This window comes from Vipera berus (assembly GCF_964194415.1).
Source record: "Vipera berus genome assembly, chromosome: 3".
In the NCBI taxonomy this organism is placed as follows: Eukaryota; Metazoa; Chordata; class Lepidosauria; order Squamata; family Viperidae; genus Vipera; species Vipera berus.
The window spans coordinates 193,851,504-193,877,006 of record NC_138204.1 but is presented as its reverse complement, the minus strand read 5'-3'; the positions used below and the strand labels follow the sequence as shown (position 1 = coordinate 193,877,006).

At 40.3% G+C, this 25,503-nt stretch overlaps 1 protein-coding gene and 1 long non-coding RNA gene across 4 annotated transcripts; both read left to right on the top strand.

Annotated features, from left to right (window-relative positions):
• Positions 1-698: 698 nt before the first annotated feature.
• LOC308666992 lies at positions 699-5,172 on the top strand. Of its 2 annotated transcripts, none has more exons than XR_014026202.1 (3): positions 699-918; positions 2,508-2,648; positions 5,102-5,172. It is a non-coding gene; the product is annotated as an uncharacterized lncRNA (long non-coding RNA). The 2 variants fall into 2 exon arrangements; XR_014026203.1 differs by having other exon boundaries at positions 699-1,015.
• Positions 5,173-7,537: 2,365 nt separating this feature from the next.
• On the top strand, positions 7,538-24,773 carry LOC308666991 (ankyrin repeat domain-containing protein 46; the record flags this gene model as incomplete). Of its 2 annotated transcripts, none has more annotated exons than XM_081326030.1 (3): positions 7,538-7,861; positions 12,964-13,122; positions 24,541-24,773. In XM_081326030.1, 3 exons carry the CDS (start codon positions 7,551-7,553, stop codon positions 24,755-24,757), a joined length of 687 nt encoding a protein of 228 aa, XP_081182156.1. In that variant the 3' UTR covers positions 24,758-24,773. The 2 variants fall into 2 exon arrangements, with proteins under 2 accessions (XP_081182156.1, XP_081182155.1); XM_081326029.1 differs by lacking the exon at positions 24,541-24,773 and adding an exon at positions 16,634-16,896 and having other exon boundaries at positions 7,551-7,861.
• Between the last annotated feature and the right edge of the window lie 730 nt (positions 24,774-25,503).

Sequence of the window (25,503 nt, the reverse complement as noted above, 5' to 3'; positions counted from 1 at the left end):
GCAAAATGTAAACAAATCTGGAGAAAAAGGAGCAAATCCCACACCCTTTTTTTGGGGGGGGGGAGGGGACACTTCATTCATCAAGGCCAGGGGTCTTCAAACTTGGCCCTTTTATGACTTGTGGACTTCAACTCCCAGAATTCCTCAGCCAGCTTTGCTGGCTGAGGAATTCTGGGAGTTGAAGTCCACAAGTCATAAAAGGGCCAAGTTTGAAGACCCCTGATCAAGGCTCTATTTTTTAACACTTACACCCAGAATCCAGAGTTCTCTGTTGAGACGCAAATGCCCAGGCCCCTTACGTAAAGACCTAGTAGTTACTTGGGAAAGGCTCTAATGCTGGGAAAAGTGGAAAGAAAGAAAACAGGATGACCAACAGCAAGATGGCTGGACTTACGGTGGAGAGGAGTATTATTAGGGACGGACCATCACGGAAAAAAAAATCTATTTACTGTATGTGGTCTCATTAAGAGTCGAAAACGGCTTGATGGCACACAATCAAGTGTCAACACCGACTTGATGGCACGCAATCAATCAACCATTCAATGGCCCTACCAGGAAACTTCTACGTCCGTCATGTTTCTTTCCCCAGCCATGCAAACAACCTAATCTCCTCTCCCCAACGAACTCCTGCGTTCCGCCGGGTCCACGCACTCCCGCCATTCACGTGCAAGAGGCAAGGAGCTGCGACCAGGAACCGGAAGTGCTGGGTCGGGAGCTGCGGGAAGGCTCACCGCGCCGCTTGGCTCTATCGGGGGCCTGGTTTCGGGATCGATTCTCTCCGCCGCCGAGGCGACCGGCCCCGAGGAAGCGGGAGACGCGCTGCGGAATCGCCTTCGGGAGGCCGGCCCAGAAAGCCTTTGCCCGGCCGGGGGACTCGAGTTGGGCGACGCGAGCCTCCTCCTCCGCTGCGTTTGCCCGGTTAGATGCGGGTTTTCTCTGAGGAGGCGGACGGGGAAGAGGGAGTTCTTGGAGAGGGAGCCGGTGCTGGTGGTTTAGCAAGGCATGGGAACGCCAGGTAGAAAAATTCAGCCGCCATTTGGTTTCACAGCCTGCGAGGCTGCCTGGATACATTTTCTGACAATCGAGGGTCGCGCTTAAAAAAAAATCCTTCTTGTAGGTTGGACGTATTAATATTCGTTTCAGAAATGTTCTCGGTGACTCTCCTTGTTTTGTTTTTTTTAATAACCAAGAAATATAAATATCGAATCGGGTTTAGTACTGGTTACATTTAACTGGATGGGGAGCTTCTGACCTTTCAAGCAATGCCGAACTACAAATCCTAGCTTCAACCACCCACGCCCAAGCTGGCTGAGGCTGCTGGGAGTTGTAGTTCGGCAAGCTGCTTATCAAACCCTCCCCCCCTTCAAAATGAGCTTCAAGCTATCTTGTTAATAAAATCAACTGGAGCTGGACGATCAATAGATTCCAATACATAATATGCCATCATATCGATGAGAAATTTCTGCAGCATTCTAAACTTATTTATTTTTGCTCATTCATTTAAAAAAGTATTCTCAGGAAAATTTCAAGGGGGGTTGTTTACAAAATATTTTGTATGTTTCAGTGTATTCTTTTCTGTTTGTTTCGACCTGTATTTTACTGCTGCTATGCTTAATTATACTTTAAATAACCGCTCATTCATAAAGTTCCACTTCAGTGTTTCCTGGTTTTGACAATCTCCAGATGTGCTAACATCAATTCCCCAAAATTCCCCTGGCTAATTTTGGAGGTCTACCAAACTGGGAATCTCGTTCTTATCTAACCAGGAGTTATTTTGTTAATTACCATATTTCTCTTGTTTATAAGTTCTCTAAATTATGTGACTTCCACAACATTGAATTATATAATCATAGCTATCACTTTATCAATAAAAAGCCGGCATGCATTCATGATATGCTGGTAGAAATGGCAAAAAAACCTCTATACATTTCTAATGTTCAAAAGTATGAAATAATCTATTTGGAGATAGTAAGTTTACTCTATTTGCACTTTACCCAGCAACCATATTGGTTGAGATAGGGTTATATTTAATATACAATGCTAACATACCAGAAGAGGCAAATAATCATTTTATTGACCATAAGCTCATCAGAGGAATTTTTATTGTGAACATATAATATTCACTAGGATATTTTGCAATATATCTTCGATGTCCACCATAACATCTTCCCATTCTTCAGTAGCAATCCCTTCATTCACTGGGAGCTACATCTTATAATAACAACACAATATTACGTGGAAATGTGTACCTATTCTTTTGAAAATGAATGTGTATAAACTTTTTGAACTCTGAAGGAGCAATGTGATGCACAGAAGAAATAGAGAAATTAGTAAAAGTAAAAAGGATTCACAAAATAAATACTAAACATACACGAGAAATGTTTCTTATTAGTGTTTTTTATAAAATACCAGACAAGACAACTAAGTCAATTTTTGGTTTTTAGTAATTGTTATTTAAAATATTTTAGAATTACACAGTTAACATTAATGTGTTCCTGAGGCTTCAGGGGCAGAGAAGCAGGGACGTTCTCATGAAAAATTGCCCACTCGGATTCCCTCGTGGGCAAGGGAAGAGAAGCCTTGCTGTTGGCACCCACCAGATTCTGTTGCTTCCTAGAGATGCTAGACTGGAAATAGCCTGATCTGAGGTATTATTTGTGTGGTTGGGCAAGTTGGGTGTGCTAGTTGTGGCATATAGATTTGATAAATAAATCAATCCTCCTGTTACACATGGCAGCCCTGCCAAGACTGCTCAGCCTGATTGTCTAAGTAGCAATGGTGTTTCCCCACTTATGAGTCCTGGAGGGCTTCAACCTGATTGGCCTTGACAAGGAGTTTGGAGCAACTCAGTTCATGGGAGCCATGACAGTCATGGACCAGACCCAATTTATTGTGAGCTCAGTGCCCATGAAAATCACACACTAGATCTGCTGGTTGTTTTGTGGAAGACAAGGTGTGATCTGAAAGTGGGGGATTGTAAATTGTAATCTGCCTGTTGTGGATAGATTATTTTGATTGCTATGGAATTTGGCATAGCGCCCTACTCCACAATAAGGGAGACCTAGTAGATTGGCCTACCCCAAGTTTCTAATAGATTTTATGGGTTTTCAGAGCTCTCTTGGCAGGAAATTTGGCTGAATTTCTGGTTTGGAATAATAGGCCGTCCAAGGCTTTGGACTGGATTGCATTGGAGTGGCCTCCCTGTGTGCTGATCTGCTCTAGGGAATGAAGTGGCAGAGAAAATGATTAGAGTCCTGCTGGATAAAGATTTGACTTGAGTCTGATTGGTATGAATTCACGCTCAAGCCTACATAATGGGGATTTAGGTTACAAACATTTTTGTTTTGCTTATTATGTTGGCTGAACGCCAACCAACAGACCTTTTAAGGCAGCCCTTTCCCTTTTAACGTAATCAGGATTATCTGAAGAGTGCTGTGAGACATTTTTATGACGTTTAGTGGATAAAGCCGCTTACATTTGGTAGGAGTTAGACTTCAGAGAGTATCCATGGATTGGTTTTCTGTTGTGGTATAATATGGGATTATTTTCAGTCTGTGAGACCTGAGGAAGTGGATAGGGTCCACTCCCCACTTATTTTTAACACTTTGTTTTTACATAAAATTGCTGGGAGAGGTAATTTGTCAGTATGCAGTTCAGTACTGTCACTGTGTGCTGATGTTATTCAGCAATGTATCTCAGTGCTAAACAAGTGGAAGTGCTGACCCAGGGCATGGAAGATACCAGGATCTGGAAATGTCACCCCTTTAGGCAGATCAAGAAACAGCAAATGTGACCTCTTTGCTTTGGAAGTTTTGTTGATTGCCAGCGAGTTTCCTGATACGATTCAATGTGCTGGTTATCCCCTTTAAGGTCCTATGTGTGGCTTTGGTCCTGGTTATGTGAAAGATTGCTTACCTGTCCAACCAAATCTCTTTGGGTTAATTATCTCCCAAGTCCCATCCCTGTGCATTTGTTATCTGATGGGAACTAGGAGTTGTGTTTTTTCTACCGCTGTCCCCATTTTTGGCATTGCCTTGTCTTAGTGCTTCAGTTTGCTTCATCCTTCATGTGCTTCAGGAAACTTGAAAAACCTTTTCTCTTCCATCTTGCACAGAAGGAGGGTGTTTTATAGAATATGCAGGTGGGATCTGCAGCACCTATCATTTATTTATATGCATTTTATTTTTATATGTATTTGAAGGAGAGGGTTAAATTGTTTATTGTAAGCCACCTGTCCTATAGCATTTGACAGTAGGCAGCATATAGATATTGAAAGAAAGTAAACAAATAAGCAACGGTTACCATCGTTCAAAATTGTGCATTTGAAGTTTGCAAACACAAAATGTCACCCAGACAAACATCTCCCATTGTAATAGCTAGAAACCAAGATTGGATATCACGTAAGTATAATGGGGAGATGTTGGGAAATAATTTTGAGTCCCTTCAGTAAAATAATAATAAATATACTAGACAACCTGTGACCTGTTGCTTAGCAGTTTATCTGATCTCATCGCCAGCTGCCAAGGGAAGGGGTTTCCACCTGGCCTTTACAAAGCTAGGGTGGGATCAGCCTAATAAGCAATCTTGGTTGCTTCAGTCTCTTTGTTATGACTGGTTCTGTGTAAAATGTTGTTCCATTTGGTTTTGATCTGAATTACTTTCAGGAGCTCTTTCCTGCTGCTTCACATTTTGAGGAAAGGTTAGCAAGAACAGAGCCGCAAGAATAGAGAAATTACTTTCAAGAGGCAGCAAAGTTATAAAAGATAGAAGGAATCTAGATCCCTCCCTGTGCTCCCGCATTTAAACCTGTGCTTACAAGGGTGGTGTTTGAAAACATACGATGAGAAAGGTGAATCAGAAATTTGATTTTATGGTAATATAAGCTTCTCAATTTTATTTATTTATTTAGCAAATTGATTATATTATTTAGCAAGTTGATTATAGCTGTCCGTGTCCATGTTTTTAGTTATTTGGTTACATACTGCTACAAATAACCTGGTTGAAGCATATGAAAAAGTTGGTTGGTTTTTGAGTTAATTTAGTACGTTGTGGTATTATCAGAAAACTGAATATCTAACAAGATTTTTCTCTTCTGTTATAGATGTGCACTGGACCATTAAGTGGGTCAGAGCAGATTTAACAATCCTTGATCATATTTTGCACCTGCTGAAGGCAAGATTTTAACATTTCTCACTGTTTACCTGTACCAAAGTTGATAAAGGTTTTCATACTTGATGATGGTTTTAAAGTGGTGGTTTTAAAGGGATTAACTTTTTTTTTTTGCAACCAATGTGGATTTGTGAGCTTTGAAAGGAGTGGCTGTTCAACTTTAGATAATAGAAGCATTTGGGAGTTTAGTTTACAGTGGCTAAAAAAGCTGGGGTGAATTTTTCAGCTGCACATCTTGATGAAGATGATGAAGGAAGCAGGATTTGCTTCCACTGAGATACTAGCTAACTCTACAGCTCACCAAAATTCCATTTTGGAGGTTAGAAATTAAGGCACTCTTTGCCACATTATTGTTCTCTCATACTAGATGGAATTGAAGTTACAGCCATACAGACCTCTAGAGGGAGCTCAAAGTGTATAGATTCTTCTGAGGTCCTATTAGTGTTACTTTTGTTAAAGCTGTTTTTAAAAAAGGTAGTTAAAATAGATAAAGGAATTGTTTTCAAATACAAATAGCAAAAATGAAAATTGTGACATATTTCAGTTAATATATTCTAAGATTGTACTTGCTGTTCTTCTTATGACCTATATACACTGCAAAGTAGCTAACTCAAAAAAGTTTGCTTTTTAATGGCGGTAGAAGATATGAAGTGCAGATCTCTGTGAAATTTTAAAAAGCTGGAACAATGTTCAGTACCTAATTCTAATGTTAAGAGAAGTATCTCTGCTTCAGTGGTAATATGCAGAGAGAAAAGTTTTGAATAGAGAAGTGATATTCTCTTGAAAGGTTAGGGTCACTAAATGTATTTTAATAAATGTATTAATATAAATGGGAACTTTTCTGAGCCATATTTCAAATGGACTAAGATTTTGAAGCTTCCACCCTTTTATCTGGCTGGTCTAGATTCTAGAATAGCATTCCCCAACCTTTCTGGGTTGGTAGGCCCGGCGTGGGGGGGGGGAGGGGAGAAAAGAGGATGGTTTTATGTGAGGGGCAGGGAGCGTGTGTGCACACAGCTTCATTTGTGCGAGTGGGGCTGTGAGCACTGACGCCCGCTGCTTGTGTGAGTGGGGCTACGAACACTGGTGCCCGCTGCTCGTGCAAGTGGGGCTGTGTACACTTGCACACCCTGGCCCGCCACTCAGATGGCCCTGTTAGGAATAGACCACAGCCCAGTAGTGGGCCATGGCCCACAGATTGGGGGTCCCTGATCTAGAAAAGCAGAAGAATTAACATATATTGTTAAAAATCCTGGCAGGATTTTGTAGTTTTTGGCATCCTTCCCAAATGAAGCCATAAATTATAGTAATCAGGATTCCTTCCTGGTTTCCTTCATCCTCCACCATTTCCCCAAATAGCAGAAAACACAGGCAGGGTATATCTTGGCCTCAGGTTTTGCTAGGCAAGGATAAGGACAAAGTTTTTATATCCAGCCATGACTGGAAAAAAAATTTCTTCAGGAAAGAGAAGGGAGCACATTGACCTCAGTCAGCATTTCTTCTAAGCAACAACTAAAGAAATACTCTGACCACCATTTATCACCTCTCATAGGAGTGAAAGATAACAATATTCTGGGTTCACTTTGATGATGCTAAAAGGCTAAGAGCCATTCAATAATAGAAAACTTGGGAACTTTATTATAAAGCTCATAAACTGAGAAGGTGGGTGTGCTTATCACACTATAATGCCAGGTTTTCTTTAAAGCAGGCATGTCAAACTGCCGGTCCGCGGGCCGGATGCGTCATGCCAAAACTGCGCCCATTCCATTGCCAGCAATGGGGAAAAAGTCCCGATACGTCACGCGACGTCACATGGCGTCGCGAGTTTGACATGCCTGCTTTAAAGTGTATCTTCCTCAGCTGCTGTTTGCTTAATAGAGATCATAAACGCATCCTGTCAGCCACAGCTGTTGTGTAGACTCTCTTAGCTTCTGCAGATTGTCACCTAAACTCCTTTTGAAAATGAAAGAGGATGTATAAATCAAATTGTACATTTTTGCTTTTGTATTCCTGACTGATCATTGGCTATTTGGTCTTTATTTAGTTGAATGAAATTATTTGTGTAAATAAAAATGTTCCATGGGAAAAGCAGCAGCATTTCTTTCAGCAAATCTGGTGAGAGGCTTACCAAGAGGATGATCTTTTTAGCATTTGCTAGTCACCTCCACTGCCTGAATTGTTAATTTCTGATATAAATAGGAAGCAGCTACATGAGAAATTAATCCCATTAAGACTGGTGTTATTAATAGCAAATACAACAGCTTTTCTGATTTTTTAAAAAACATTTTTTTTAAAACTTTGGCAATATTCTTATTAGCAAAGGTTTACAGTTTTTTCCATTTTACTTTCAGCTGCAGGTTGGCTACATTTCCCATACAGTCATGTCTTACGTGTTTGTAAATGATTCTTCACAAACAAATGTGCCTCTGCTACAAGCTTGCATTGATGGAGATTTTAACTATTCCAAGAGGTTGTTGGAGAGTGGCTTTGACCCAAACATCCGGGACAACCGTGGCCGAACAGGTCTTCACTTAGCAGCAGCTCGAGGAAACGTTGATATTGCTCAGTTGTTGCACAAATTTGGGGGGGATCTTTTGGCCACAGATTACCAAGGTAACACAGCTCTTCACCTGTGTGGACATGTTGATACCATTCAATTCCTCGTCTCCAATGGACTCAAGATAGATATTTGGTAAGGTTGTCACTCTACCATATGCCTAAAAAATCAGTCTTTATCTGTTAACACTTTGAATAGCTCCTGGGAATATATTTCAGCTTTCTTAATCCTTAAAATTCAGAATTGTGGGAGCTGTTGATAAAAGCATCTTTGACCCACTCTACATGCTACTTTTATTATGTAGACAAAAATGTATGATGACTTTTCTGTTGTATTTTTTTGGGTAGCACTTACCACTATGATTCTTTCAGGTCAGGGGGATAATATCAGCATAGAAATTATTTGTAACTATTCTTGGTAGTGTGTTCTTGTCACAACATTCTGTATAAAAGTGACCTGATATCATATTGCACTGGAGCTGTGAAAAAACCCAGCAAGCAGTGACCATTTCCAGTACTATCTTGGCTACTACAATTACAGTATAGCTGCCAAACATTTAATCTTTTCCATTTTATCCGGCATGGCCAATGGTGATGAGGATTGATGTTACGGTCCAGCAATATTTTGAGGGCACTCGCATTAGTTCCTCCAGAGCAAGTGCGTAAATGTTATTGTTCTGATTCTGATGCCAACCCCTGACATGGAGATATCTCAAAATAATTGACCTCTTTTAATAACTTGAAATATATGTATATTTATTCCAATGTAAACAGAAATGGTTCCACACGTCCTTTTGTGTTTCATTATTTGGCAGTGCTCACCCAACCAGCTCTCAGAATTCATGAATCAATCTTTCTCTGAAATGTTGTATATTCACTCTACCAGGCTCCGAGCATCTGTGATATGCCAGTGTCCAGACAAAAGCACTTAGTGCACTGGATAAATAGCTGTTTGACAAACACAATTAACAATAATCCCAGAATTGTTTGCTCTTTGAACTCTCTGTTCATGTATCCTAGTGGTTTGAAACTTAATAATTGTTCTTAAATGATTGATGCTAAGCCTCTCTTCTTTATTTTTATATTTGAGTTACAATATTTTATTAGTATATGATGACTAAGTTGTGTCAAAAGAGGGGGAACTGATGAGATTAGCATACACTTATTTGAAGTTTGCAGTGGTTTTCATAATTAACTTGGGAATCACTTCTTCATAAAGGAACAGAAGTTTCAATGAAGAATCAGTGCTGTAACTCTTATCACCATATGAAAAAAATAAAATGAAGTCCCGGTGGGACTGCCTTCTTTACCATCTAGATGGCAAAAAACAATGAAGAAAGTGAAAAGTACAAATGATAAAGCTTGAATGTGATTTTACACTTGAATTTAAAATAAATTGACTACCTAATTTGTTTAAGTATAAAGAGACCCAGTCAATTTAGCTCTGAATACTTATTTCCTAAAAGTTGCTTTTATTCCCCCTTTTGTGCCTGTTGTCTCAACTTCAAAAGAACAAAAGTGCTTCAATAAGTAGCAAAACTAAAAAGCAACTATCCATCTTAGTTTTCCTCCTCAGTACAGATAGTCCTCAGTTAAGAATGGCAACACCATCCGGTGGCCATTTGCAACCTCCTCCTGGCTTCCTCACTGAGTTTGCTTGTTGGAAGCCAACAAAGAAGATTGCAAATGGCAACCATCTGGCTGCAGGAAATTGCAGTGTTGCAATTGCAAGCAGGGTGCTGAGCACCTGGATCATGACCACAGAGACAGTGCAATGACTGGAACTCTAGGGACTGGTCATAAGTACCATTGGTTCAGGGCCAAGGCAAATTCAAACAGTTGCTGACTGAGTGGTCATTAATTGAAAACTGCCTGTAGTGCTTTATATATGTAAAACATTCTTAGCATTTCTATTTTAGAAACAAACACCAAAGTTTTAAGAACGACTACAGAGTTTAGTGACTGCCTTGCACAGTGACCATTTGCAGTTTATTTATTTATTTTATTTAATCCCATTTATATCCTGCCCTTCTCCGAAGACTCAGGGCGGCTTACAATCTAAGCACAAATCAATGTAAAATGAGGACCCAGATTGTTGGGGGCAATTAAGCTGACTTTGTAATAATGCCGCTTGGGGGTGTGTGTGAAAGCCCTAATAAGCAGGCATATACATAGAATGAAGGCTACTGCTAAGTTTGTAAAGCCGCCCTGAGTCTTCGGAGAAGGGCGGGATATAAATGGAATTAAAAATAAAAAATAAAAAATGTGCTCAGCAATAGCCTTCATTCTATGTATATGCCTGCTTATTAGGGCTTTCGCCCCCCAAGCGGCATTTTTACAAAGTCAGCTTATTGCCCCCAACAATCTTGGTCCTCATTTTACCTACCTCGGAAGGATGGAAGGCTGAGTCAACCTTGAGCCTGGTGGGACTCGAACCTGCACTAATTGCAGGCAGCTGGTGTTACTTAAGGAGGCATTAGCCCACTGCTCCACCAAGACAGTTTAATAATCGTAAACTGCCCAGAGTTTCTGGAATCAGGTGGCATATAAATTTAATGAATTAAGTTAATTAAATCAGAAGCAAAACATCAGCCATCTTAAGGCATAGCCAGAGGTTCATTTGCAAGCTTTATGATGGTGATAAAAAATTAACTTTACAACCCATCCTTGTATTTATGACCTTTGCAGGTCATAATAATAATAATAATAATAATAATAATAATAATAATAATAATAATAATAATAATAATAAGAAGAAGAAGAAGAAGAAGAAGAAGAAGAAGAAGAAAAAGAAAAAGAAAAAGAAAAAGAAAAAGAAAAAAAAAGAAAAAGAAAAAGAAAAAGAAAAAGAAGAAGTAGTTGGAAGGGACCTTGGAGGTCATCTAGTCCAACCCCCTGCTCAGGCAGGAAACCCTATACCATTTCAGGCAAATGGCTGTCCAGTCTCTTCTTAAAAACTTCCAGTGTTGGAGCATTCACCACTTCTGGAGGCAGGTTGTTCCACTGGTTAATTGTTCTAACTGTCAGGAAGTTTCTCCTTAGTTCTAGGTTGCTTCTCTCCTTGACTAGTTTCCATCCGTTGCTTCTTGTCCTGCTTGCTGGTGCAAAAGAAAGCTGAAGTTTATTTTATTTTATTATTTTATTATTGGGACTTATATGCCGCCCTATCTCCCGAAGGACTCAGGGCGGCTAACAACAATAACATACAATAAATACAGAAGTTAAGATAAAATTAAAATTAAAGGCCTCTGTACAATAAATTAAAATTAAAATAAATTAAAAATTAAAGTTAAAAAATTAAAAACATAATTAAAATCCCTGTCAGTCCAGGTCAGCCAGGTAGAAAAGGAGTGTTTTGAGGCCGCGGCGAAAGGACTGGAGATCTTGGGCCATCCGAAGCTCATGGGGGAGCTGGTTCCACAGGGCTGGCGCTCCCACAGAGAAGGCCCTCCCCCTGGGGGTCGCCAGCCGACATTGTCTAGCCGACGGCACCCTGAGGAGGCCTTCTCTGTGTGAGCGTACTGGGCGATGGGAATTCATTCCCGGTAGCAGATGGTCCTGCAAGTATCCCGGGCCTAAGCCATGTAGGGCTTTAAAGGTAAGTACCAGCACCTTAAATCATAAGTACAGTTGTGATTTTGCTTAGTGGCTGTTTCTTTTAATGACCTAGTTGCTAGTCCCAGTTATGGTTGCTACGTTAAAAACAACCCATAATGGCAGGAGGCTGACTTTAAAACTACAATAATAGGCTGAACCTTAGTATGCTGTCGAAGTGGTTTCCCTATAGCAACAATAACATAAAATTGGCTTTTTCATGCTCCAGTTGACAAGAATGGAGGCTATGCTAATATTGTACAAGTCTGTAAGCATAGAGCTATTTGGTAAATTGTAATTCAAGTATCACGTTAAAAGAAATCACAGTTTTGGAATACCTGCAGGTTTTTTTTAAAGTAATAGCTATTTATAATGTCAACTTACTGAAGTTTCAGATAAAAAGAGCTAGCTTGGTGTAGTGGTTAAGGCACCAGTCTAGAAAGTGGGACTGCAAATTCAGTTCCAGCCTTAGCCATGAAAGCTGGTTGACTTTGGGCCAGTCACTCTCAATCCAACCCACCTCACAGGGTTCTTGTGGGGAAACTAGGTGGAGGAAGATGTCTTGAATATGCTGGCCACCTTGGATTATTTGTAAAAATAATTGAGGTGGGAACAAATAAATAGGGTAATATCTCCCAAATACATACTGTTCTTGAAATCATAAACCTTAATACAGAGAAAATAATGTTCTAATTTTAATTTCAGTGCTTCTCACAACTCTTTTTTTGACCAATCCATGTACAAAGATGAGTTTTCAGAAAGAAATTATATCATTCCAAATATTGTCTTTCTGAATAGAGGTTACCTGATACTGTAATGTAATAATCTCCTACAAAATCTAATCATTTTACACATAGTCTTGACTTTTAAATCTGATGCAACTGAAACATATGTAAGATTCAAGTATTTCTACCTCTAGTTAATTAATTCTGCTTAATACAATAGCTAGATTTATGTGTGCGTTGGTATTAATTTTGGAGATTTTCAGTTTTTCATTGAAAGAAAGCAGCTTCTACTGTTTTGTGGGAGAGATCCAGCAATTTATTAACAGCTTTCTTCCCAAAGAGCTCTTAATTAAATTACCTTTTGTTTTAAATTCCACAAGAATATAACAGCCTTCTAACACAGGAAGTAAAGTCAGAGTAACTGTATGATCAAATTGCTTGACTTCAAATATAATGTAATTTAATGCAAATTCAGTCAGATTATTAACCTGCTATTATTGTCTGCAATCATGGCCCTATTACCTGAAGCACTGTCAGACCTGTGGATGAAAAATAATGAGGTATAGTTTCCAATAAACTAAGATAAACTGATTTTTTTCCATACAGTTGACATGTCTATGGCAGGGGTAGGCAACCTTGGCTCTTTTATGACTCATGGACTTCAACTCCCAGCTGGCTCAGGAATTCTGGGAGTTGAAGTCCACAAGTCATAAAAGAGCTAAGGTTGCCTACCCCTGGTCTATGGAGATTCTCAGTCAGAGCTGAAGAAGCTTCTTGGATGAGAAGCAAAACGTCTTCAAAGAAAAACAAGAAAGGTCCAGTTGCCTCTTGAAAAAGCACCTTTGGGACGTACAATTGATATGCATATATTTTTCAGACACAAAACTGTTCTGTTACCTTCTTTTTTCACTTCACATAGCAATCATCAAGGTGCAACACCTCTGGTCCTGGCAAAACGAAGAGGAGTAAATAAAGATGTGATTCGGTTGCTTGAATCTTTGGAAGAGCAAGAAGTGAAAGGGTTCAACAGAGGAGCACACTCAAAGCTGGAAACCATGCAGACAGCTGAAAGTGAAAGGTTTGCCCTCCCCCACCCATTGTTTCCATTCTATTTTGCTGGTTAAATGTCATTGGAAAAATTGTCTTATTTGGAGCTTATGCTGCATAGTGGAAAAGGTCGGGGCTGATTATATGACATTTTTCTCCCAAATTTTGTAGCTGGAGATGTTCAGACTCTTCATTGGAAAGAGTTCCAAAAGCAGTTGGACTCTCACATGGCCAGTGAATTTCAGGAGTCAACTAAAATTGCATAGTTGGACTAAGTCACTGTCTCTGACTTGAAATATGACTTGACAGTCCCTTGTACAATTAATAAATACTTACACATAGAAAAAATCAATGCTGGAGAGAAGGTTTAAGTTTTTCTTTCTCTTTGAGATTATTTTCTCTTTGTAGATAGTTCGAATGGAGAAGCCACCGAGCTCCGGTCTGCTTTCTGAAGTGGTATAGCTCAAGTGCAACTTGTGGGCTAGTGTTTTCATACAAAAGAGAATGGGTTTCACAGAATACATCACACGCCTCGTAAAAACACAGTGCTATTTTAACGGAAGCCACTATGCCTTTGTGAGTATGAGACCTTGAAGAGTAGGCAGGAGTTGTTCTGACAGCTGCATGCTGTATAGTTAAGCATTCTAAGATAGATAGCAGAGAAAAGAGCTGTCGCTTCTGGCATTGAATGCTCGCAACCCCATCTCCATTGCTTTGGACCTTGTTGTTGTTAGTTGCGAAGTTGTGTCCGACCCATCGCGACCCTATGGACAATGTTCCTCCAGGCCTTCCTGTCCTCTACCATCTTCTGGAGTCCATTTAAGCTCACGCCTACTGCTTCAGTGACTCCATCCAGCCACCTCATTCTCTGTCGTCCCCTTCTTCTAGTGCCCTCAATCTTTCCCAGCATTAGGCTCTTCTCCAGTGAGTCCTTCCTTCTCATTAGGTGGCCAAAGTATTTGAATTTTAGCTTCAGGATCTGGCCTTCTAAAGAGCAGTCAGGGTTGATCTCCTCTAGGACTGACCGGTTTGATCGCCTTGCAGTCCAAGGGACTCGCAGGAGTCTTCTCCAGCACCATAGTTCAAAGGCTTCAATTCTTTGGCGCTCAGCCTTTCTTATGGTCCAGCTTTCACTGCCATACATTGCAACTGGGAAGACCATAGCCTTGACTATATGCACTTTTGTTGACAGGGTGATGTCTCTGCTTTTTAGTGTGCTGTCTAGATTTGCCATGGCTTTCCTCCCAAGGAGCAAGCGTCTTTTAATTTCTTGGCTACAGTCCCCATCTGCAGTGATCTTGGAGCCCAGGAAAATAAAATCTGTCACTACCTCCATTTCCTCCCCATCTATTTGCCAGGAATTGAGAGGGCCAGATGCCATGATCTTGGTTTTCTTAATGTTTAGTTTCAACCCAAGTTTTGCACTCTCCTTCTTCACTCGCAACAAGAGGCTCTTTAGTTCCTCTTCACTTTCTGCCATTAGAGTGGTATCATCTGCATATCTTAGGTTGTTGATGTTTCTTCCGGCAATCTTAATTCCAACTTTTGATTCATCTAGCCCTGCCTTTCTCATGATGTGCTCTGCATATAAGTTAAATAGGCAAGGCGACAGTATACAGCCTTGCCGGACTCCTTTCCCAATTTTGAACCAATCAGTGGTTCCGTGTCCAGTTCTCACTGTTGCTTCTTGGCCCGCATATAGGTTTCTCAAGAGACAAATAAGATGGTCTGGTACGCCCATCTCTTTAAGGACTTGCCACAGTTTGTTATGATCCACACAATCAAAGGCTTTAGCATAGTCAATGAAGCAGAAGTAGATGTTTTTCTGGAACTCTCTAGCTTTCTCCATGATCCAGCGTATGTTAGCAATTTGATCTCTAGTTCCTCTGCCTCTTCGAAATCCTCCCTGTACTTCTGGTAGTTCTCGATCCACATACTGCTGGAGTCTAGCTTGTAGGATTTTAAGCATAACTTTACTAGCGTGAGAAATGAGTGCAATGGTGCGATAGTTTGAACATTCTTTGGCACTGCCTTTCTTTGGAATTGGAATGTAAACTGATCTTTTCCAATCCTGTGGCCACTGTTGAGTTTTCCAAATTTGCTGGCAAATTGAGTGTAGCACTTTTACTGCATCATCTTTTAAGATTTTGAATAGCTCAGCTGGAATACTGTCACTTCCACTAGCTTTGTTGTTGCTCAACTTTTCTAAGGCCCACTTCACTTCACATTCTAGGATGTCTGGCTCGAGGTCAGTGACCACCTCATTGTGATTATCAGGGATGTTAAGCTCATTCTTGTATAGTTCTTCTGTGTAATTTTGCCACCTCTTCTTAATCTCTTCTGCCTCTGTTAGGTCCCTGCCATTTTGGTCCTTTATCATGCCCATTTTTGCATGAAACGTTCCTTTCATCTCTCCAATTTTCTTGAAAAGATCTCTGGTCCTCCCTATTCTATTGTTTTCTTCTATTTCTTTGCACTGTTCATTTAAGAAGGCATTCTTATCTCTTCTAGCTATTCTTTGGAATTCTGCATTTAATTGGGCATATCTTTCTTTTTCTCCCTTGCCTTTCGCTTCCCTCCTTTCCTCAGCTATTTGCAAAGCTTCCTCAGACAGCCATTTTGCTTTCTTGCATTTCTTTTTCTTTGGGATGGTTTTGGTTGCTACCTGTTCTACAATGTTGCGAACCTCTGTTCATAGTTCTTCAGGCACTCTGTCTATCAGATCTAATTCCTTAAATCTATTTGTCACCTCTACTGTATATTCAACAGGGATATGATTTAATTCATACCTGACTGGCCTAGCACTTTTCCCTACTTTCTTTAGTTTAAGCCTAAACTTTGCAACAAGCAGCTCATGGTCTGAGCCACAGTCAGCTCCTGGTCTTGTTTTTACTGACTGTATAGAGCTTCTCCATCTTTGGCTGCAGAGCATATAGTCAATCTGATTTCTGTGTTGACCGTCTGGTGATGTCCATGTGTAAAGCCGTCTCTTGGGTTGTTGGAAAAGAGTGTTTGCTATGACCATCGTATTCTCTTGACAAAATTCTATCAGCCTGTGCCCTGCTTCATTTTGTACTCCAAGACCAAACTTGCCTGTTATTCCGGTTATCTTTTGGCTTCCTACTTTAGCATTCCAATCCCCCATGATGATAAGAACATCATTTTTTGGTGTTAGTTCTATAAGGTGCTGTAGGGCTTCATAGAACTGGTTAATTTCATCCTCTTCAGCACCGGTGGTTGGGGCATAGACTTGGACTACTGTGATATTGAATGGTTTGCCTTGGATTCGAACTGAGATCATTCTGTCATTTTGAGGATTGTATCCCAGTATTGCTTTTCCTACTCTTTTATTGACTATGAAGGCTACGCCATTTCTTCGGAGGGATTCTTGCCCGCAGTAGTATACCTGATGGTCATCTGAATTAAATTCACCCATTCCTGTCCATTTTAGTTCGCTGATACCTAAGATGTCAATGTTTAGTCTTGTCATCTCTTGTTTGACCACGTCTAGCTTTCCTTGATTCATGGATCTTACATTCCAGGTTCCTATGGAGAAAAAATCTTTACAGCATCGGACTTTCCTTTCACCACCAGACACATCCACAGCTGAGCGTCCTTTCGGCTTTGGCCCAGTCGCTTCATTCTTTCTGGCGCTACTAGTACTAGCCCTCTGCTCTTCCCCAGTAGCATATTGGACGCCTTCCGACCTGAGGGGCTCATCTTCCAGCGTCATATCGTTTTGCCTTTTGGAACTGTCCATAGGGTTTTCATGGCAAAGATACTGGAGTGGGTTGCCATTTCCTTCTCCAGTGGATCACGTTTTGTCAGAACTCTCTGCTATGACCTGTCCGTCTTGGGTGGCCCTGCACGGCATAGCTCATAGCTTCATTGAATTACGCAAGCCCCTTCGCCACGACAAGGCAGTAATCCATGAAGGGGCTTTGGACCTACTTAACCTTAATGTTAAGAGTTGTTAAGAGCCTTGGTGGAGCAGTGGGCTAATGCCTCCTTAAGTAACACCAGCTGCCTGCAATTAGTGCAGGTTCGCATCCCACCAGGCTCAAGGTTGACTCAGCCTTCCATCCTTCCGAGGTAGGTAAAATGAGGACCCAGATTGTTGGGGGCAATTAAGCTGACTTTGTAATAATGCCGCTTGGGGGTGTGTGTGAAAGCCCTAACAAGCAGGCATATTCATAGAATGAAGGCTACTGCTAAGCTTGTAAGCCGCCCTGAGTCTTCGGAGAAGGGCGGGATATAAATGGAATTAAAATTAAAATACATAAATAAATGATTCGTATTTATACAAAACAAGTGGGAACATTGATACGTTTGGATCTTCATTCTGAAAAAGATGGGACAGGGTGGAAAGATGGCCATATTGTTTTCAGTTTCTTTTCTCTTTCAGTATTGTTATTTTTTGAAGTGGGGACCTTTACAAGTTTGTCGTTTCACTACTTTTGAAAGTCTTGTCCTATTATGAAACAATTTTTCTTTTTGCCTGGAAGGTCACCTCTTATTTTCTGTCTGAATTCTTGGGTGGCCAAGGCCTAGAGAAATAAGATACAAAGTTTGTGGCTAGGATCAACATTTTCAAGGTTGTTTTTTTCCCCCTAGATTTTCAGTTGGATTTTTTTTTTTTTGAGAGTTAAGCCTAAATCAAAGCTTGTTTAAATTCTTTTTCTTTTCCACTGGAGATGGGAGGAAATTGTGTGGCTGTTTCTTGAGTGTTTTGCTGTTGAAATTCTGTAGGGCTGGATGCAGGGACTTAAAAAACCACAGCCTGTACACTGCCCACCCTTGTAGTATACTAAGCGGTTCAACTGCCAAATAAAATATTCAGACAAATGATAAATCAACATTGTTTTGGATGAATTCATTTTTTTGTACAAAAATACTGTCTTTGTGAATGATTTATTTCTGTGTGACGTAACCAGTCAGCATTTGTACTTATGTACAGTTGCAGTTTGGAAGTTGATTCCAAGGGTTGTAAATGTAACAAATAAATGCGTACATAGGTACATTTTCCATTAAGCTATTTCTTTTTCTGTTTATCAGTTCATTACAAGACATGTTATGTTGTTTTGCGGAATGAGACTGTATTTTTAAGTAGATCTCTTTAAGTAGAGTCCACTTTGTTTTCAATAACCACATAACCTTTCCACTCTGATTATATTATACCTTTATTTAACCTGTTTAGCGGTTATAGATTAACTGTCTGAGTCTTAAGATTTTTTTCTTGTCATGCACCGGTGGATACTTCTCTATTTATATAAAAAGCTCCCTCCTTATTTCTGTTCTCAGAAGAATGAGAGAATTGATTCTGTAATTACAAACAAACAGCTTTGTAGGGAAGAAAATACTGTATTTAAAAACTAAAGTAAGAAGTCAGAAATGGCATGCATGTACTTTATGCATATTATCTCTTGTGATAACTCCTTCTGATTTATTTATATTTATTTATTTATAAAAATCCTGTCTTTTATTATTTTTTATAAATAACTCAAGGCAATGAACATACCTAACACCCCTTCCTCCTCCTATTTCCCCCACAACAACAGCCCTGTGAAAGGGCTTGGAATGAGAGAGAGTGACCGGCCCAAGGTCAGCCAGCCAGCTTTCATGCCTGAGGTGGGAGTAGAATCTGTTGTGCTCTGCCTCAGATCCATAGCTGCAACCACGGTTACTTTCTGGGACCCTTTATACACACACACACACACGTAAATTATTCAAATTGCTAATAAAGAATTTGGGAGGCTGAAATGATCATTAGGGTATGACTGACTGATGAGAACATAAGAAGTTCGAAATGATCATTTCAGCCTCCCTAAAAAAATCTTTATTAGAATACCTTGCTAGGCCCCAAACACGGGACAAATCTTATTTCCTGTTTCAGCCTAACCCAAGGCCATCCACAGGCAGTAGTCACAGCATGACAGCTCATATTTGTGTAAATTTTTTTTGGGGGGGGGGGTTGCTAACAAAGAATTAAAGGGAAACTGATATGATCATTTCAAACTTATTTGTTCTCATCAGTCAGCCATACCCTTCTGAGATTCGAACCTGGGCCGATTGCACCTTAGGCAATTGTTCTAACCTTTAGGCCACTGGCTCTTTCTCGCTTTGTTAGCTGAGAAGCAAGGGAGATATGTGTTTGAAATGATCATATCAGTTTGAAATGATCATATCAGTTTCCCTTTAATTCTTTGTTAGCAAACCCCCCCCCAAAAAAAAATGTACACACACACACACACACACACAAACACACAAAAGGGAGCATTCTGCCAAATTGTTTAATAAGCAATAAATATAACAAGCACACCCATACACGCTTACTGTATATCTCCATCTTACAATAAGTGATTCTCGCCGGCGTACACCAAAATAACAAAACCATATCACAATGTAAATACATCAGACATAAATAACAAAAAAAGATTAAAGCATAAAGCATAAAGAATAAAAACATAAAAGAACTCCAAGATAGCAGGATGACCACCATTATTTAGTCTTTATTTGACCACTTGGTAGATACACCATGACATTCCCAGGGTTGATGGAAGAACCGCATTTTCAAGGCTTTCCGAACAGCTAACAGCTATGGAGTTTAACATCATCTGAGGGGGAATTCTGTTCCAGTGAGCCTGGTCTGGAGCAGAAAAGGCACATATCCTGGGTTTCACCAGATGGAACTCTTTAGCAGACAGGACCTGGAGCACATCTGTTCTGCTGGATCTGATAAGAGTTCTGGTCCATAGGCCTGGGTAGCTAATTCCCCTTCAGATACAGAATTTTTAAGAGGCAGTGACTCCTGTCAGAATTAACAGAATAGCAGAATTGGAAGGGGCCTTGGAGTTCTTCTAGTCCAGGGGTCGGCAACCTCGGCTCTTTTATGACTCGTGGACTTCAACTCCCAGAATTCCTGAGCCAGCACAGCTGGCTCAGGAATTCTGGGAGTTGAAGTCCACGAGTCATAAAAGAGCCGAGGTTGCCGACCCCTGTTCTAGTCCAACCCCCTGCTCAAGCAGGAAACCCTGTACCATTTCAGACAAATGTTTGTCCAATCTCTTCTTAAAAGCCTCCATTGTTGGAGAACCCACAACGTCTGGAGACAGGTCATTATCTGTGCCTTTAAAAGTTGTTAAATTTTTTATTGAGGAAAGAGATGATGCTTGTAGATCTTAGAAATGCAGAGAAGTGTACTGGGTGGAAAATCAAGTTGAATTTTGGCAGTCTGTTCTTAGAAGATTCTGGAGAAAGTGATGGTATGTTCAATCCATATAATTTTGGAAATTATTGATTATTGGAGAGAACCTTACCTAGCTTTTAGCTTGGGACCAGGATAGCTTTGTTAGAGATAACTGCCTGTCCTGATGGGCAATCTGCAGCAGTCTTTGATATCAATTATTGCAGTGTTGATCTCACTGGATTGGGGCTAATAACACGGTGCATAATTCATTGGGGTCCTTTCGGGTGGGAGAAATTTAGTACAGATAACTTAGTGCTGTGTCAGGATTTTGGGGATCACATATTTTGTCCATGGACTATTTAACGTCTAGATCAGGGGTGTCAAACTCAATTTCATTGAGGGCCGCATCAGCATTGCGGTTGCCCTCAGGGGGCCAGGTGGGTATGGCCAGGGTGGGCGTGGCCTACTGGGTGGGCGTGGCTAGAGTGCATATGGCCTACTGGGTGGGCGTGGCCAGCTCTACATCGTTCGCATCAAGGGTGCCTATGGGGGCCTGGGCAGGACTGGGACAGATCTGGGGGTCTCTGGTAGAAGGAGAGTCTCTCGGCCAGGGCCAAGGCAGTGGGGGCTGGTCCCTCACTGTTTCCAGGATGGCTTCGCGGGCCGCATGAAACCACTTTGCGGGACTTCCGGTGGCTCCGCGGCGACGGAGACAGCCTTCCCGGGCTGCCCGCGGCTCAGCTGAGTGTTTTTTCGCCCGAAACAGCGCCGATCAGCTGTTCGGGCGAATTTGAAGCCCCCTTCTCGGGAGAAGAGGCGGGGGTGAGGCCCCAGGTAGGGGTCGAGTTCTCCGGGGCCGCCTGAGCTTGCAGCTTGGGCGGCCGAAGGATTGAACTCCCCCGTAGCCTGGGTCGCTCCCAGCTGGTCAGCGCCTCTGCTCCTGACTTTATGGAGCAGAGCCAGGCGTCTGCGACCACCCCTGCCTGAAGGAAGGACTATGGAATAAAAAGAGCAGGCAGAGCGGTACAAGAGGGAAAGGTGAAGAGGATTATTTTATTCTACTCTCGAGCTTGATGGACTTTTTAAACTCTAAGTGAAAGTGCGTCACAATTGAAAGTAAAAGATGGCGGCTAAACCTCCCCCTAAAACTCTTCGGAGTGCTGGAACTTCCCCGGTGCAACAATCATCATTGCAGGCATTATATCCTCCTGATGTAGTGACATCGAAGGACTTACGAGATGCTCTGGATAAACTTTTGGAATCAATTAATCAATCAATGGGTGATAAATTTGCACAGATGGAGGAGAAATTGGAGAAATTGGAGGAGAGAATAGAAGAGAGGATGGAGCAGAAGTTCAGCGTGATGAAGGTAGACATTTTGTCTTCAGTGTATAAAGTGGTTGAATGTGTGGAAGATTTGGATGAAAAAGTTAAAGATTTGACTCAAAAGAATGCCATATTAGAAGCAAAAGTATTGGAGAATGAAGATTTAAGAGACAAAATGGATAAAGAATTGAGTCTTGCTCAATATTTCCAGATGCAGTTTGCCATTAGAATCAGAGGTTTAAAGGAGAATATTAAGGAAGATCTAAAGCAGCTGGTTTCTGAGGCTCTCGAAGTGGTATTGAATCAGCCAGCATCTGAAATAAAAGGAGGCATGGATAAAGTGTATCGTGTGAACTCATGGATTTCTAGACAGAGAAAGTTGCCTAGAGATGTGGTGGTTTATTTTACAAAAAGGGAAATTAGAGATGAAGTTATACAAGCTGCCTATGATACTAAGGTCGTGATTGCTGATCAAGAAGTTCTGGTTCTAAAAGAAATTCCTCCAAAGATTTTAAGGAGAAGGAAGGATTTTACATTTCTTGTGCAAGAGCTCAAGCAACGAGATATAAGGTTCAGATGGGAGATTCCAGCTGGGTTGATGGTGATGCATGAAGGTAAAAGGTACCGTCTGGTTACTGTGATGCAAGCGCGTGATTTTTACAATAATGTTTTAAAAGCAATCCCATTAACACTTCTGGAAGCTGCAAAGGGATCTGGAGAAGGAGAATATCAAGAGGCTGAAGAAGGACAGACAGAGGAGAATGGTGCTGGAGGAGATCAAGTTATAACACTTGAATTTTTATAAAATGCTTTATAGATGGTATTTAGATTTTAAAAAGCTAAGCATGTATCTGAATTATTAGCCTAAATGTTGGAGGTGTGGTGATAAAGATGTAATATATTTTCATATTTTCATATATGGTAGACTTGTAAAAAGGTTAAGGCTTTTTGGATAAAAGTCTGATGGAATATACTAAGTTGATGTTGAATTTAATTACGGGGATAGTACTGGAAAGAGGAATTGCCGACTATAGAAGAGTGGATTTTAAAGGTTTCTGACCTGGTCGAAATGGTGAAGATTTCGGCCTATTTGAAAGATTACTCGCAGGAACGTTATATTATGGAAGGGAGAAAATGGCTTGGGTTTATTCAGAATAAGTATAGGGTTAAGAAGTTTTATATTTGAATAAGTCTTCTTTCTTTGTTTTTTTTCTATATTAGTTTTTTTATATATATATTTATATATATTTAATATTACTAAGGTTTGTTTTATCCTATATAAGCTAGAGAGTGATAGATTTTAGAGTTTATGGTTGTTAGTATATGGTTGTTTATGATTGTTTTTTTTATATATACCTTGTATTTAGCTCTGGGAAGTCGGGGGGGAGGGGGGGAGGGGGGAGAGGAAGGGGGGAGGGAGAAGGGGGGGAGGGGGGATTTTTTAAGGGAAAAATTGTATGTTAAAACTTTTCAATAAAAAAAAAAAAAGAAACCACTTTGCGGGCCGGATCTGGCCCCCGGGCCTTGTGTTTGACATGTCTGGTCTAGATGCTGTTGCTGAAGAAGGGCAGTGAAGGCAGTGCTGAAATTAATATGTACAGTAGATGGTTCCCAATTCTTGTTTTTGCCAAAGATCATAAATGTCTGGAGACAGTTTAGAGTAAATGAGGATGAATTAGTTGAAACGTAGTCCAAATAAGACAAATTGATTAACCTGTTTGGTGTTGTACCACTATCTTTGAATGGGGTTCCAGACCCTGAGAAGACCTAAATTTGTAGCTTGGGGATAAGGCTGGACTTGAAGCTATTTGGGAAAGCATTGATTGCTACAATAATAAGACTACCTTTTCTCAGTCTAGGGCGGCATGCCAGCTGTGAGTCGATCTACGGATGAAAGATTTTATTTTAGTTGCTGTGCCTTGGAAACATTCAGGCTAGAGAATTATAATATGTTCCATATGGATTTGATTTTTTAAAATGTTTGGAAGTTTCTCACTTTGCAAATTGCAGCTATCCAAATACTTGTGGAAGCTTAGCATTCCTAACATGTCAGTCCAATATTATATTAAATGAACTGTCTGCCTTCCACAACCAAGCCCAGTTCAAAGTGCTGGTTTTGACCAATAAAGCCTAAGGTGTATGGAAGGATTACCTCTCTATACATATATGGAGCTGTCAAAGTGCTGTGGTCCATCTTGGAGTGTGGCAGATACAATTATATTGTCGGCAATACAAAATAAGACTTGTTCAGTGGTGGCTCCTCGTTTATAGAGATCCGTTCTAGATGTACATGTTTTGTTCACATATATTTCTATTTTCTTCTAAATAGACCTTACCCTTATCCTTCCTTCTTACGCATTATGAGTATTAAGAATTGGGATATTACTTCATTTTGGAATTATTTTTACTGGATTTGGGACTATAGGACTGGATTTTTTTCTGTTTTGCAATGATTTTGGCTGTACAAACAGCCTAGAAACTTTTTTTAAAAAAGAAAATTTTAAAATAGATTAGTTATGCCTTCCTCATAAGAGGCCTATCAACTATGTTAGCCAGCTGGGGAATTCTGGGAGTTGACGTGCATCTATTTTAAAGTTGCTAAGGTTAAGAAACACTGGTCTATGTGATAGAGCATTAAAAGTGTGTCTACGTGTGGGGTTTGGGGCATAAAACAGTTTTATAAAAATTACGCAATTATTTTTAGTTAAATAAATTGAATTCCTGTACAGCATGCTTACCGCTGGAAATACCATGGAAACATTTGTAATGCTGGCAAAACACAGTTGCCATCTAAAGCAAAAAGAGGCTTGATCAAGCTTAGGTTTTCTAAACCTATTGTTACCCACCTCTTCGTCTGTTTCTGGTATAAGTAAATCAGAATTGATGTTTGGTGTCCGAATTCTGTCTTCAGTGACCTTTTTATTTCTGTTTTCACAGTGCCATGGAAAGCCATTCTCTCCTCAACCCCAACCTGCAGCAAGGGGAAGGAGTTCTGTCCAGCTTCCGAACAACATGGCAAGAATTTGTAGAAGACCTGGGCTTTTGGCGAGTGCTGCTTTTGCTTGTTGTCATTGCTTTGCTGTCTCTTGGAATTGCATACTACGTTAGTGGAGTGCTCCCCTTTGTGGAAAATCAGCCTGAGTTGCTGCATTAAAGGCAGTGTAAATTAATAGTGTTTTACTACTATTTGTAATGTCTCACTTTGTTCTCTGTTGGGCGTATGTTGGCTGCTGCTTGTAAGGTTTATACACACAACACCCCCGCCTAGACATTGCAAAGAACCCCTTCCAAAAATAAAGATGCATTAGTCTTAGCTACGTTACTGAGTTAAAGTACCCAATAACTGCGTCTAACATGTTCTTGGATTATCATTGGTTGTAGTCTCTGCTGATAAAATACGATAATATAAAGGAATGCTGGAAAGCTTTTCCTTCTTATTTGTCAGAATGTCTCCAAAAATCGTTATGGAATTAAGTTTTATGCTGTGGGTCTTTAAAGGTGGTCACTTGCAGGGTGTTAGCTGGTATTAGCTTTCTGCAGAAAAATAAAGTCATTTGTATTTCTTTGGTAAAGAAAATATATTATCATTTTTCAAGAAGTAACGCTTGAGAATTTTTGCACTTCCATAATCTTCACTTGAAATATTAACAGTTTTTCATTTCTTTGGAACAAGACCAATATTTAATTAATCCATATGAATTGGGAAATATCAATACTTATTGTTTTAATAAGAACTAAATAAAACATTTTTTGACTTTAGGAATTTTTCTTTCAGTTCGGGAGAATTTTTTTTAACAAGTAAGCAAAAATGATCTTAATGGCTTGAAAATTTGAGTAGAAGTATTGTGTAAAACTTGTGGCATGATTGTGGAAAGGTTTATACTCCCTGGATGTTTATAA